At 43.5% G+C, this 14967-nt stretch overlaps 1 protein-coding gene across 8 annotated transcripts in view; it reads left to right on the plus strand.

Annotated features, from left to right (window-relative positions):
• Nucleotides 1-14967, plus strand: part of RNF220 (ring finger protein 220) — a 222259-nt gene that overhangs the window by 176663 nt on the left and 30629 nt on the right. For all 8 annotated transcript variants that reach the window (XM_064719305.1, XM_064719303.1, XM_064719302.1 and 5 more), the window contains one exon: nt 14722-14818. In XM_064719305.1, coding sequence (XP_064575375.1) covers nt 14722-14818 — 97 coding nt within the window. The remainder of the gene's footprint in view (nt 1-14721; nt 14819-14967) is intronic.

A 14967-nucleotide genomic window follows, 5' to 3' on the forward strand; every position in this document is an offset into this window, starting at 1 on the left:
GTTGATAAATGAGAATCCAGGAACCTGCTCTGCACCTCCAGCACTGCAAGCCCTTAGGGCTCTCAGACAAACACATTTTATTTTTCCTCCTTCTTTTGCTCCTTCCCTAGTGATGGGGAAATCAGTTACCAAGGAGAGAGTGAGTTATGGCAAAATTTGACCTCTTGTGAGCTTTATTGGTGAATGTAATTTTAGCTAGAAACCTGGCCCCTTTCTTACATTCAGCCCTTTGGCCTCGAAGAGGAGGATTTACTAAACTGTTCATTGGCATGAACCTCAGGCACTCATGAGAGTTTCTCACAAGCAATCCACGTAGCGCATGCTTAATGAGAGGAGGAATGCTGGCTCCCTTCGTTCAATAAAGAGGATGGGATGTGATCTCTTCCTATATCAGCTTGGATTTTAATTTAAAATATCTCAAGGGGAAAGGCTACTGCATAAGGGAGTTGGACTTAAAAGAAAGCCGTGTGCTCTGCTAAAACCAGGCACTCCTGATCTGCTCTTGCTTTCCTCTGAAATTAAATTGTAGCTGGGTTGTAGCAGAGCAGATGATAAGGAGCAGCTTCTTCAGGCTTTAAAGGACCCCCAGTGAAGCTCATGCTATTACATGCTGTGTCAGTAGCCTAACTTTTTTTGTGACTGCATGGAGAGTTGTGTCTGTGCATGATTCCACGTAGAGGCCTGATGAGACCATGCAGGATCTTAAACTGTGTTCATGTAGCATAGACACTACAGTCTGTAGCAGGGAGGCATGGGATGCCTGTGTGCCTCTGTTGTTGTCATCACTGCTAGCCCTGGTTAGAAAAAGCTGTTAAGTTCATCTCTTCCCCTTTTTTTGTGCTTGAGTGGTTTCTTCCTTCATCCCCACCAAACACCTGCATTTGAGGAGAGCACGCTCTTCCACTTCTTTGGTGTGGACATGGTGCTGTCTTCACCTGGTAAATGTTCCCAGTTGCTTTTGAGTTAATTCTCTGAAGTGTGATCTGAATCTTCCACATTACTTTGGTCATACGAAGACCCTTGGTATATGGAGACCCTCTTTCAAATGAGGCTTCGGGTGGACAATATCTGTGTAATTGCTGTAGTTAGGCTGGGTAAATGTTTTTCCTAACAACTTTCTACTTAGTATTTTGGGATAATCAGACAATATGTACAGGGTACCTACCTACTCTGTGCAAGAAGTTGTAAAATTTGGAAAGCCAAAGCAAAGCTGGAATGATCTCCTACAGATGGCTGATTGCATTTATTTTTAATTAAGTTACACTTTTTCATGCTCTCTTTTGTGGCTCTCCTATTGTTGTCTCTGACTGCTGCATTCATGGGTCTCCATCACTCAGGACTGCTATGTGCACTCTCAGGTAACCTTAAGGTGACTGTCTTTCTTCTTTTGCTGCCGGTGTTGGCTCTTGCCAGACAGAATTCTTAATTTACAGCCCTGAAGCACAGCACAACGTTTTGTAGATGCTTTCTAATGCTTAAAACTGCTTTGTCTGGAGTTGGCAAGGCCCTCGTTAACCCCTGTCACCTGAGGCTTTGCATTTGGCTCTGTTCCCTTTGCTGAGAAGTAGCAGTGATGTGGAAATCAAATGTCTTTTATAATGCCAGACAGCCTTTACCAGGCTACAGGGATGTCACCAATGTCTAAAGAGATGACATGGGGAAATACATAAAACCGGAGGGGAAAATAGATGGCCATGTGTCTCATTAATTTCAGTTTTAATGGTGTGTTGCTTTGAGGAGATGTCACAGCTGGGTGAAGGGGGAGCAGGACACTGTGGCCACTGTGTGTTGCACGTAAGTCCATTGGGCAGCATTACAGCAGTGTCTCAACACAGATCCTGACTTTTTTATCATTTTTGGTTAGGGGACAAGGTTCATATCACTCTCCACATGAGGAAAATTCTTTGCCAATTATATAGGAAATGCTGACAGATTCTCAGTTGGAGTAAGGTTGAGAGACCTTAGGGTTTTTCTTCCTAAAAACAGAAGCCTCAGGGAAATGAGCAGCCCTGTTTGGGTTTTCTGGAAGATGGTCTAAAACGTAGAAGCAATCACAAGCTGAAACTCTCACTTGTAAAGTTCCTAGGATGACACTTTCCTGCTTCCAAAGCACTTGCAGGAAAAACTTCCTTTTCTGACCTGAGAAGCTGTCTTAGAAGCTGGAAATTATTTGTCTTCTCTGTTTATTACAGCTGTCAGCCCCCAGTCAGGTCTAGTGTGGCAGAGCCATAGCACACCTTCTTGGCTGCCACAGCTTGGCATACCTGAGGCAGCAGGTAGAAAGAACAGGCTGTGGCAGCAAGTAGGAATATGACCTGAGAAGTGCAGGGATCAGTGTGTTGTCTCTGAAGCTGTTGGGTTTGCTGAAGGATTTTAGTCAGGAAATATTTAGTACTTCCAGCTGGCTTCTTAAAATTAAAATTTGCCATCATTCGATTTGCTTTGCAAAGCTGGAAAGATGTAAGGTGTAAATTAAGATTATTGGCAGTTATATTTGGGTTTGGAGCCACTTCGTTTCAGCAGAGGTGCTACATGAAGCAGGGGTTTGTAGGAGAGTTTGTGGTTCTCCTTGGAGGTAGGTGCAGAATAATACCAGCATGAAATACCAAACTCTAAATCAAGTGTGTACTTCAAAGTGTAAAACTGTACTGATAAAATAATCAGATATTCCCCTGCCTCGGTACAGTGTCACAAGACTAAAATTTCTCTGGAAATACCTGAACATTCAGTAACTATCTCTCCCCATGTCTCTGAATCATCTCTGTCTGAAGCTCTTTGTTGCACAGGATTATTTCATGCCACCTTTAATGAGTTTCTGTGTTTTGGATGCCAACAAGGCTTCACAAGTGAAAGCGTCAAGTGGCTTCGTCTCTGATGTGGGGTTTGTTGGGGTTTTTTTAATGCTCAACATATTTGTAGCAATTCTTCTATTCCAGTCCAGAATGAATGCACGTTACCCTCAGTGTTTACACTGTAAGGTTATCCCTTTAAAGAATTCCTGAGGGAAGTTCAAAAGGTTTTTTTTTCTTTGAAAGATTCAGTGTCTCTTTTTGTGTGTATGTTTCTTACTTGAAAGAAGGGAAGGGAGGGGGGGAAGTGGAAAAAAAGTGCTTTATCTGAAAAGAATCACATCAGCTTCACACTGATAGAAGCTGCTGTCATCTCTTAAACGGCTTAGCACAGTCAAAAGGCAAGAGGACTTAAAACAGTGTCTTACACAGGGATCGATGGGTGGAACACATAACTCGTAACTGCAAAAAAAAAAGCAGCTCGGGGGGAGAGATAACGGTAATGATTGCATTGAGGGAAGCTTGAGGGAGGCTTGTTCTTTGTAACACAGCTTCAAAGGTGTCTGGACTGGTGCCTAAGCAAACTGTCCTGTGAAGTTGCTGCCTCTGTAGGTCTAGGGAAGGCAGGGGGGGTGGGGGATGCTTGCACCCTTCTGTTTCTTAACAGATGGGACAAAGATTAGTAAATGCCAGGTTAGCGGTTCCCTTCTGCTGCCTCAGATTTCAGGAGAGGATTTTGTCACTTGGTCCCTTTCCGTGCATTCTGGGAGGCAGCTTGCCCAGAGAGGGGATGGAGCAGAGCAGGGCTGGGCGGCTGGGGAGCTGGGTGTTGGGCGGGATGTCAGTTTATCGATCGCACCTCAGTCAGGAGAGCTGCGGGCGCAGTGCTCTGAGCACGAGCGGCAGCGTGCTTAATGTGATTGAAAGGCAGTTAAAATGGCGGTGACCTTTTCAGGGGGAATTAGATTGCCTGCCAAGAGTGGTTAGAGGGAGTGATAACGCCAGCTTGAGGAAGCTGTCCAGTCTGCTTCAAAGGGAGAGAGACAGGGAAAGCAAGCTGGCAGCAAGTACCATTTAAAGCACAAACCGTGCGGTCTGATAGAACAGAGATTGCTGTCCTCTTTAGATATGAAAGAATTGAAGAATTGTAGCTAAGTTCTCTCCACCCGCCCCGTCCTCCTCTTCTCCCCTTCAGCTCCCCCACCAAAAAGCCTTCCTCTAGGTGCAGGAGCAAGCGAGTCACCACTGCTCTTCTCAGTTTCTTTTGCTTCAGCAGATCAGTTGCATCAGAAATAACACAAAAGAGAGGAAGACTTTAAAAATGTTAAAATGGCAAGCAGGGCATTTTCAGGGAAGGGTACTTTCTAAGAAAGATCAACATGACAAGGATCTGTCTGATAGATTGTGATACTCTTGAAGAAGGAAAAACACACAGGGATTACTTAACTCTGAAGTTTGTCTTTATTTTTCTGGTATTTCTTTTTATTTCTCCATGCAGCCATTCTCCCAAGCTAGCAAAGGGCTTGGCTCTATTTGCTAATGTCTTATCAAGGGAAAAGAACAGCACAACTAAGTGTATGCGTAGAGGGACTTGGTAAAGCCTTTATAAGCTGTAACAAACTACAGTTATCCTTGGGGGTCCATTTGCATTGGATCTCATGTCGTGTACAATTAGGGCAGCTGCCTGGAAAGTAGGACTATATTAAAATGCTGAAAAGTTTCTAGCAAATGACTGAAGTCCTCCCACTGCCAGCTTTCTGTCAACACAGAATCAGTATATGCTTCAGTTTGAGCAGCAAATGTTGTAGGGCAGCCTTTGTCCAGTGTGGGTTAGTTGTCCCAGAAATAGCATTGGGGCAGTATCTGTGTTCTCCTCCAGCTTGTTCTTCTTCTAAATCCGTGGAGCATTAGAATCATTCTTTAATGTGTGAGGTCCTGGCTTCAGAATCTAAATAGATACTTTTTAGTTCTCCTACCTCAACAACAGGTTTTTGTGATTACAGTGACTTCTTGGATCTGGTAACTGCCTGGCAGGAAGCTCCAAATAGAGAAGGAAAATTCACTTGTGCTTCTCTGTGCAGTTTAATGAAAATGGAACTCTACAACAAAACTCTTAAAATCTGTATTTGACAAGTATGTGGAAACTGAAGCATGGAGAAGCATCTTCTCTAGTGTTAAAAAGATAGTAGCAGTGGCGACAAACCTTTAAAGTCTTGCTCTGGAGTCTCACCTAGTAGCCAGCTGTGCCCTCTTTTTCAGATAAAATATAATGAGACATACAGGGAAGCTTCAAGAGACAAGGAGACTTCCTTTTTTTGCATGTCAGGAGATTCAGGCTGCATTTAAGGTTATACTGGTAAGAGGGTATAAACTGATCTATTCAAATGCAGCAAAAGCATTTCAGCTGAACAGTAAATGTGTGTCTTCTCTTAAGAGGCTGTGTGGGAAATGGAAGATGTCACTGGCATACTTAGGCCTTTTGGAAGAGTGGTCTAGTAAATAGAATCATCATTGCTGCTGCTGTGTAGATGAGCCAGAATACATTCCTTTTATCCTGGTAAGCTAAAGCAAACTTCAGCTTGGGTGCAAGAGCAGTATGTGTTAAGAGCACAAGGAATCTATGCTCAAATGAAATTCTTAATCTTCCTCCCATTTAGCAAGAGCTCAACTCTGTGCATTTCTCTGCCATGTTTCCAGTGTCAGCATCTCTCTCTAAGTTGAATTTGTCTGTACATCTGAGCATCTTTCCGAGCCTCTCAGCCCTTGAATTTTAGCCTTCCTATGTTCAGGTTGCTACCTTCTGCTGGGCACTTCTGCCTTCTGTAAGCTTCCAAGTGGGCAGGATGTATAAATTCCATGTTTCTCAAGTGCTTAGTCTGTGCCTTATGCCCCTTACAGAGGGCTGCTGAGCCCCAGAGCACTTGTGTCCCTTACCTCAGCCCTTGTGTAAAAGTGGTAATCCTGGTAATCCCTCCATTGCAGCAGCACAATAATTTGGATCAGTCTGATGGAGTAGCCCAAGCACTTCTTAATGTTGGCACCTCTCTCCTTTGAGAGCAAATACTTGCCCATAAGGTAATAGTTGACCTAAAAATGCTAACAAAGTCTGTTTGCATAGTGTTAGATACTGTAATCACATGGGCTGCACCTGATTCTTTCTCTGTAGTTTGTGTCTGCATATAGAATTTGAAGGATTCTGTGGTTAATTAATATCTGTTAAGTATTGTCCTGTATATTAATATCATAAGTTGGCTCTAGTGAGCCAGAAAAACAGATTAGAATAGTATGTGATTTAAGAAAAAAACCTCTCACCTTATGTACAAAAGCTAGCATGACCTGCTGTGTAACTGATGTCCAGTGTCATGTGTGTTTGAAGTTCACATAATTCTTCAAGGAACACAATTTCCTTCATTTTGGAACACAGAGTAATCAATGGGACTTAGCAAAGTAAAAATAATTTTAACTGGAAAAAAAGAAATTGGTGAAGATTGCCATTAAAATTTCTCATTGCTGATTGTACATTTTTGTTAACTTGAATGCATACAAAAATAAAATAATTAATTTTTATGTTCCAACTGCTAGAATGCATTAGCTGAAAGGAGCACAATCAAGTAAATCTTGGTGGTTGATTTATGTAACACCAACAACCATTCTAACTAGGAAAAGATTTTCTGCAGGAAGAAGTGGAATTCTTTCCTTTTTCCAGTATTACATATTGTAGCTGGGGCATGAAAAGGGATGTCTGTCAACCCCTTCCTAGAGAAAGGAAAGGGGAAAAAAAGAAAACAGAAAATGCAGTTGTAACACCATGAAAATTAGCAGGGGGAGTAAAGGAGCTGATAGAGCACCTGAAACTACTCTTTTTGAAGCAGACTGAGTTTCAGTTGACAGTTCCTTTAACCTTTAGGTTTTGTAGATCTCAGACATTAGTTGCTCTGCAGTCCAGTTTTCTATTGGTCTGTTGGATGGAGTTTTGAAAATCCTAGGCTTTAAGATAGTAATCTGATAAATTTTTAATTGTTTTCCCTCAAGGATCTGCAGTTTTTGCTAGAGCTGCAACCTACTTCTTGGACACTCAGGTCAAGCTTGAGCTTTAAGCACACAGTAGTTGATTGACGTGATTTTAATAGCATTTTAGAATACAGTTGTTAAGTCGGGGGCAGTGAGATGTTCCTGAAGAAGAAGGGAGCACAGGTCTCAGTGGCTCTGGGCAGCTCCTGTCTCCGCGTGTCGCCTCCTGCGCGCGGCGGTGCGGCGCATTATCGAGTGGTGCCCGGAAAGCGCCTAACTGCGTTTGACACACGCCAACTCCCTGCCTCCACACTGGATAATTGCATTGTCAACTGTTCAGCAAAGTGGCAGGTGACACTGCAGCCGGATTGATTGTCCTACTATGGAGGCTCCCAAGACTGTCAGCCACCCAATCGATAGAGTTTACACAAGACACTGTGACTGCATCTGTAACTAATTTCAGTTTGAACCTGCAAGATGCGGCTGTCCCTGTTTCCTGGCCTCTCTTCTTTGCTTGCATCTTCTCCCTGGACAAGGAAGTTGTTTTTCCATGAAAGCCCGGTTTTATTTCTTGTTTTGGAGCTGGAAGTGAAGAAATCAATGGTGTGTTTTGTGGTTTCAGAGTTGAGGGCATTACAGCACATGGCTAACTAGCAGCTCCAGTTTTGCAATCAATAGACTGATCAATTGATTAAATTAGCACTGATTTTTCTTTCTTCTTTCCAGCCTAGAAAAGAATTAGTTTGGGAGGAAAAGCACATGTGTTTGGCCTATGAAATTTAGCCTTTGGTTTTTCCAGTCCTTGGTTGCCTTTCCCCCATGAATACAATCTCTGTGCTCATCATTATTTAAAGCAAACTGCATTGAGCCCCACCACTGGCAGCAGCCTGCTGTAAGCCAGGGTGTCACATTCAGCTGTTCACCAGCCTTGCAGCTTCATGCTCGGCTGCCTTAGAAAAGTCATCCTCCGAGCTCTGCTGTGCTGCTTTATTATTGGCAAAGTTGCGACATTCCTGTGATCCCTGTCAGTGGTGCTTATTGATCCAGTGATGTGAATCTGCTTAGTGATTCAAGATTACTTTAATTCTCCCTCTTCCTTTTTTGTTTGTTTCCACCCTCTCCCCAGGGGAACAAAACCTTTCAGATCCACCTTTCCCTAACTGTGGAAAACGAGCTGTAGCTGCAAAGACCATGGCTGTTGCTGCTGCTTTTGTAGTTCAGCTCCAGGTTTTGAAGAGCAGCCTTTGAGATAGACATGAGGCTGTTCTCACCTTCCTGTATCACATCAGCACGAGGCTCTAGGAGGCAGCCATGAATTGTTAAACCACATCAGACCTCTGGTCCGGTCCGAGTGTGTTTTCCCCTCTGCAGCCATAGTCTGTACCTGATGAGTTACAGGAGGCACAAAAGACATCTCTGGAATATTCCTCAATGCTGCAAAGGGTGGGGAAGCCTCTTACTGAGCCTTGCAGCAGCCAGCTCTTACCCTGTACAGCAGTGCTTGCCTGCCCTTTGTTCAGCATGCTGCTGCAAAATTATGGTAATGGTCATAAAATTATATGGCCCCTTTCCTTAAAGGCAGCTGTTTCTGTGATCTGTTAGCAAAGATCCCTGTAAGCATGCACACTGGTAAGCAGTCAGGACTCTGACAGCCCATTTGTGCCCCTGTGGGAGCTAATAGACAGCATCAGATGAATGCATCTGCTGTTTCAGGTGTGTGCTGTAACAACACAGTTGGGTGTCAGTTTTCCAGGTAAATCACCATTTAGCTTTAAATGGATCTGGCTCCAGAGAAACAAAACTCTTGTTTTGCAAGCAGCTTTTCTTGGCTTCTAAATGTCTTTTTTTTTTTTTTTTTCTGCAACAGGCTGGGAACATCACCAGAACTATTCTATCCCTGTTGGTGCTAGGAAAAAGTGGGGGAACAATTTCACTGTTGAAAAATAAGGTGGGGAGGCATTATGGATCTGTAGAAAGACCTGTGTTCAACATGGTCTCATCTTTGCTTTCCTCTCGTTTTCAAGACTTTTTAGTGGCTTTCTCTGTCTTCCCAGTTGTCTCTTACAATAAAATGGCATGTATGCCACCCTGTCCTCTTAGTATTAGTTTGGGATACTTCAGCAGATCATGGAATAAACCCAGTTTAGAGCCATTCTTGGAAGTATGTGAGGCCTGGCCGTGAGTCTGCATAAACTGCTTTTATTGCCTTCCTTGTTTTTTTTGTTACTCTCCAAGAAGGCAACGAGTGCCATTTCAACAAGAAAATAGAGTGAGCATGCTGGAAAGGGAGGTTGTGCAGAAGGGGGTCACTGCAAGGAGTGTAATTAGCAAAGGCTGCAGTTCTGGAGATTTATGGGAGGCTTTTCTTCTTTCCTGAGCACATGTATGCTACCTGCAAACAGAATGAATGCCTCTTCCCAGCCACAATAGGCCCCAGTAGAGCTCTAGGCCTCTAAGATGGATTTGAATTTAGACCCATTTATGGAATTCACACAAAATTTGGGATTTCTAGAATATTTCCAGTGTAGATTTTTTACACACATGCTCCCATTCCTTGGGGGCCAAATTGGAGAAATATTAGTCATCCAGGTGAGTTTGATCCTCTGCATGAGCAGTATCTCATAGCTGCATTGACAATGGTAGTGCAAATAATAATACTGACATCTTAGTTTTCTTCCCTGGCTTTCTTTGGAGTGATAATGAAATATAAACATATAATTAAATCTATACAGAAGAGCTGGTCACCAAAAGTGATCTGCCTAGGTAGGAGTTGAGGAGCAGAGGGGGGCACTGTAGGTCTGTGTTTTCCTACCTGTGCTCAGGGAATCAGGCTGGGGTTGTTTGGGTCTGCAGTGGTCTGGTTGCGTTACCACTCTGCCCCTAAGACTGCCAGTGTCCCTGTGAGCTCGTGCCTGTGCAGGAGCAGTGCTGTCAGCACCTGAAGCACCATATGTTGTCGCTTGGACCATCTGCTACTGAGTGTGATGGAGAAAAGGAGGTATTTGAATGTGGAGTCCTATTATCTGTCCTGTGAATCTGCTGATATATCATGTTAATAACTCTGGATCTTAACCTGGGCCACCATTCACTGGAGAGTTGATCAGGTGACCACTCATCAGGGGGAATGCATAAAGGAAGTGAGATTTGAGAAGCAGTGCAGAGGTCAGAGAGGATGCTTGGGCATAGAGGACAATTTGAGAGAAAGAAAAGTGCTTTTATTTTATTTGCTTTCCCTAAGAAGGGGAAGGAAAGGATTTCTGGTGAGATTTATCTGCAGACATTATTAATAGGTACATGGAAAGAATGGGAAGTGTTTTTACCTTCAAGCTCAGCTGATTGCTGGAGCCTGCCAGTGCTTGAAGTTGGCAGTAGTTACAGGGCGTGCGAATTTTTCCTGCTTTTCTGACCTCTGAGTCAGTATTTCAGAAACACTGTTGCTTGTGTAGAGTACCTAAATTTTTCAGAAAGTAACAAGAATTGGTGCTCAGGCAGACTGCTCTGAGACCAGCCCAAGCAAAGAAAGCTGTGTACACAGTGCTAGGTAAGTGATGTTGATAGGTACATTCTGATTGATGGGCGAGTTTGTCTCCCAAACTGTCACAGGGTTTATAGAGGTGCCACTCAATACCAGTGCTGGAATTGCTTGTCAGAGCACCTGGCTACAAGAGCAATGGGGATTGGAGACAGAGCTGTAACTTTGTTTTTTCTCTGCTTAATGGCCTCAGCGTCTGACCTGCCTGTTCACTCCTGTTTGTCTGGTCCTTAAGGAGGCAGCTGGGATTAAGACTGTCAGAGAATTGTGCTGCTTTAGCATCAGGAGGCTAATTGTATTGGGGCTGGCAGTATATGACAAGGGGTTGCCTCCTACCAAATGCACAGCAAGAGCAAAAAATTCTCAACAAGGGACAAGAAAAGTGTGGAAGAGTCTGCACTGGATTTGTTCTTTTTTAATCTAAAAGCAGCATTTTCAAATTCACATGTGGAATTACATTCCTCAGGCCTTGGGTGACTCCTAAGAGTCAGAGCTGCTTCTGTGAATAACAGATCACATCTCTTATGAATTCCTGTGTCAGGCTCACAAGTTAACATTCAATTGTGGGATTTCACTTTGTTAACACGTGGGAATAAAGTTCTGGTCCCGAGCATTGACCTCTGGATAACACATTGGCTTTAGAGGTCTCTACTCTAGGCAGTGTTGCTGATGGCTGTGAATTATTGTGTGACCTTCAGAAGCAGAGCCTTGCTGGAGGAACCCTTCCCTGTTCTCAGTGCACACTATTGAATTGCAAATCACCCCAGTGGAGTTGGTAGGGGGTCCTGTGGAAGCTCTTATCCTCTGCACTCCATTTCACATTTTCCTTTCTCCTGCATGGCAGTGTACACCACCAGCAGGAGCTGGAAGTTGTGAGCCCTCTTTACATTTGGGCTGAGTTAGTGAGAAGCAGGTGTGATCCTTTTGGGCCTTCCTTGCATTTAGTGGTCTTCTTAATCCATTTATAACAGCACTTGTCCAGAAATCTGGTTTGAATGAGCCTGAGATGAATGAATAATGTCAGGCAGTTCAGACGTCAAATATTTGAACAGCTGCGTGGGTGTTTTCACTGGCTTTGTGCATGAAAGCAACCCCAGGAAGTTAGACAAGGAGGGTCAGGTTAAAATTGTGGCACCAAACCTGATCCCACTGGAGCAGGCCTCAAAATCCATCCCTGCTGCAGAATGAAAAGGTGTTATAGGATGCTGGTTGCAAGCCCTTCATTCCCCAGGTGATGCTGGGCCAAGCTTTGCATCCCATTTTTTAGTATTTTGTTGTGTGCAGGAGCAGTATTGGGATTTATGGATCTTTTGATTCGCATCAGAAGCATGTTTTGTGGCTTTTGTTTTTCCTTTTTATTTAAAGCAGCTTCTGAAGTCCTAAAACTGATAGCACAACTTATATTCAGAATATTTTTTGGATTCATAGAGGTTACTTTGTTTACCATACAGTTTCTAAGTCATTGGTTTTCACCATGTTGCAATAGACTGCACTTGGTCACATTAAAAAAAGTCCGTATTAAGTGAAAAACTGAGAGTTGGATCACCTGATTGCACCTCCTTTAAGTGTCAGTCTGGGAGTTCTTGTTTGATCAGAAAAGAAAATTTACCTTTCCCCTGTCCCTCATTTTAACCTATGAACTTCTCTGCAGTGCACTCTCAGATCATACCAGTGTGTGTTTGCCAACAGAACACATACTGTCCCAACTCTCCCCTTGTACACTCCCTGTTTAGGAAGCATAGTAGTCTGCTGGCAGTGCAGCTAGGCAATAGAGCTAGATTCAGCCAAAGCTATGGAATATTTTCCTTCCAGACTTAAAAGGGATTTTCTTAAATACAAAGGTCTTGAGAGCAAGGACACAAGGATTCTGAAGACAAGGTGCCTTAATATTTGTAAACTGTATTGTGGTAAGCAGATCTTCTCATCTTAAGCTCTAGCCATAAACCACCATTTGGCTTGAGTCACTTGAAAACAAAATTGATGGAAAGGTGCATGTCTGCTGTGTGCTTGGCATCCTTGCAGAGACAGTAACAAGGGGGGTGGTCCCACTTATGTTCACTCATTTGGCCAGCTTCCCCCCACCAAGGCACTTGCTCCAAGTATTCATTGTCTGGCTAATGTTCAGATCACCCCCTGGGACTGGCCAAGTCACAGCTCCAGCTTTGCATGATTTGTGTCTCCCACAGCTACAAGAAAAATGAAGACCTGTGTGTCCAAAGTTTATGGCCTTTGAGAAGTGATGGGCTAAAGTAATGCCAGGTGCAGGGGATGGTGTTACTGCAGGTTAAATGCCATGCCTATAAATTACCACCCCATCGCCCACTCTTGACTTTTAAAGCAGCTTTGAAAGACTATGCAGCTTCTTTGACACATCTCTCTTACCCCTCTAAATCTTCTCCCAAACATTGTGATGAACTGAATGAGGCAAGATTTACTAGAGGAGCCATTGCAGCAAGAGGAGGCAGCTTGTGTTGGCTGGTAGTGTACAGCCAGTATGTGAAACACTCTAAAAGGGGTCTGCTGGAAAAGGGCTGCCCCAGTGACACCATGGGGCTGACCTACAGGCAGGGCTCCCACAGGACCTGGCACAGATATGGGTGCTGCATGCTTGGTGCTAGTTGTGTTACCTCTGCTAAAAATTAAGGCTGGCAATTACTTTGAAGTAAAAGGTAGTTTATGCTTTTAGGAAAAGGTTAGTCTTAAAATCATTGTCATGCTACGGTTGTCACTCGTTAAGGACCTTCTTGATATTCAGGGAAGAGAAATATCAAATCCATATAAACAAATTTTATTGGGGGCTTAATGAATCAGTGAGAGCGTCTGTTCCTGGAGAGCAACAGTAAAGAGCTGTGTCTGCATGATATCCTTGGAAATGAGACCTTTGCTTTGCCCTGTTGTCTGCAAGGATGCAGACCATTAGAAATACAGTTCACTCTTCTGGGCTTATGTTAAGTGTGCTGCTGAGAGCCCAGTGGGATGAACAGACTCGGACATCTGAATTCCTGAAAAAGATTTCCTAAAGCTTTGGAATGTCCTCATTATTCAGACATGCATATAATAGTCAGTGCTTCTAAATGCAGAATACAGGCTAACATTATTATAGAACCATAATTGCAGTACAGGACCATAGCCCTTTTGGGCCATTGGTGCAAGGCCAAGGCAGTATCTTTCAATCTTTGCAGTTGGGATATGTTCCCTGGTCTACCACAGACTTAGGTCACCAGCCTCTGGATGTGCCAGGTGCTTCAGGCTCCAGCAGGCACCTCTGTCTGAGCCAGGTGTCCAGCTCTGCTGTCTGGATAGGGGTGTTAAGTGAAGGAACATACTGGAGGCAGCTGCAGTGAGTACATTTCTATCTGCACAGCTAATGTACCCAAACAGCTTAGATCTGCTGCAAAATTGAACACAAATGGGGACCTTGCAGCCAGCACCTTAGAGTTCAGCAGGTCTTTGCTTAATATCCAGTCAACAGGACAGAGCATATTCAGTGTTAGCTCTCATCAAGAGTAAATGTGCCTTCTATAATTTCTCTTCTATTAATAAACCCTAGGCAGAAAATACCATGTGAAGATTCATCTTTGTAGGTGTTTCTGCAGATTCAATTTTAAAAAGCCTGGTTACAGTTTACAAAATGCTTGGTACCAAAGTAAATGTAGAAATTGTTGGAAAGTTGGAATTGATGCACAGTCAGCCTCAGGTGGAACTGTAAGTGGTTACTTCCTGATGGAGTTGGGACTGGATGTGTGCCTGACACCCCTGTGCTGGAAGAGCAGAACTCTTGATGAGTTGCATTGCAATTTGCTCATGTAAGTGCATGTGAGGAGCTGTTAATGAGAAAAGTCTGATTTTTTCTCCTCTTGTGGGAGCAGGTTTGCTATTCTTAAATGTTTTAAATTTTAAAAATCTAAGCCATGACTAAATGTATTTCAAAATTGAAGAGCTGTTTCTAATTGTATTTTAGCCTCTGCCTGCCCTCTGCATCTGAATTAAGAAGTAATTCAGAACATCCTTGTGGCCTTCTCTTACCTGCTAGTAGTGTGGATTTTGCATTAACTACTTCTGTGAAAAATAAGTCTTTCCTGTTAAGTTTCATTGCTTTTTCTGCCTTTGAGAGAGACCCTTACAGTGACTCCAATTTTAAAATAATTCATGTGGAGAGCTAAAAGTCGAGAATGTTCCATTTTCAATGTTGGGGGCATTTAGAGCATAAAATCTCAGAAGTTAGAGCATTTCTGTGAGTGTTCTTGTGCTGTCTTTGGAGAGGGCACCTTTTATGAGGCTGTTAGTAAAGGACAGCCTGCAAACTGGTGCTGTAGCACCTTTTTTGGGAGATCTGGTGCACTTCATTTCCAATTCAAATGCTCATCCGTGTGTTTTATTTTCTTTCAGGGTCTGGGTTTATCATGTGCAGCGGGAAGGAGAATCCGGACAGCGACGCTGACCTGGATGTGGATGGAGACGACACACTCGAGTACGGGAAACCACAGTATCGTTTTTGAAAGGCTCTTACTGAGAGGGGACCCAGAGGTGCATCTGCCCCAGGAAATGGGGGATAGTCTTTGTCAGCCTTCTCCAGTTACCAGGTTATTTGAACTAGAAGGGGTTCCCCATTAGCTCCCTTTGGGATCCTGCTGT

The sequence above is a fragment of the Zonotrichia leucophrys genome, chromosome 8 (genome assembly GCF_028769735.1).
Source record: "Zonotrichia leucophrys gambelii isolate GWCS_2022_RI chromosome 8, RI_Zleu_2.0, whole genome shotgun sequence".
In the NCBI taxonomy this organism is placed as follows: Eukaryota; Metazoa; Chordata; class Aves; order Passeriformes; family Passerellidae; genus Zonotrichia; species Zonotrichia leucophrys.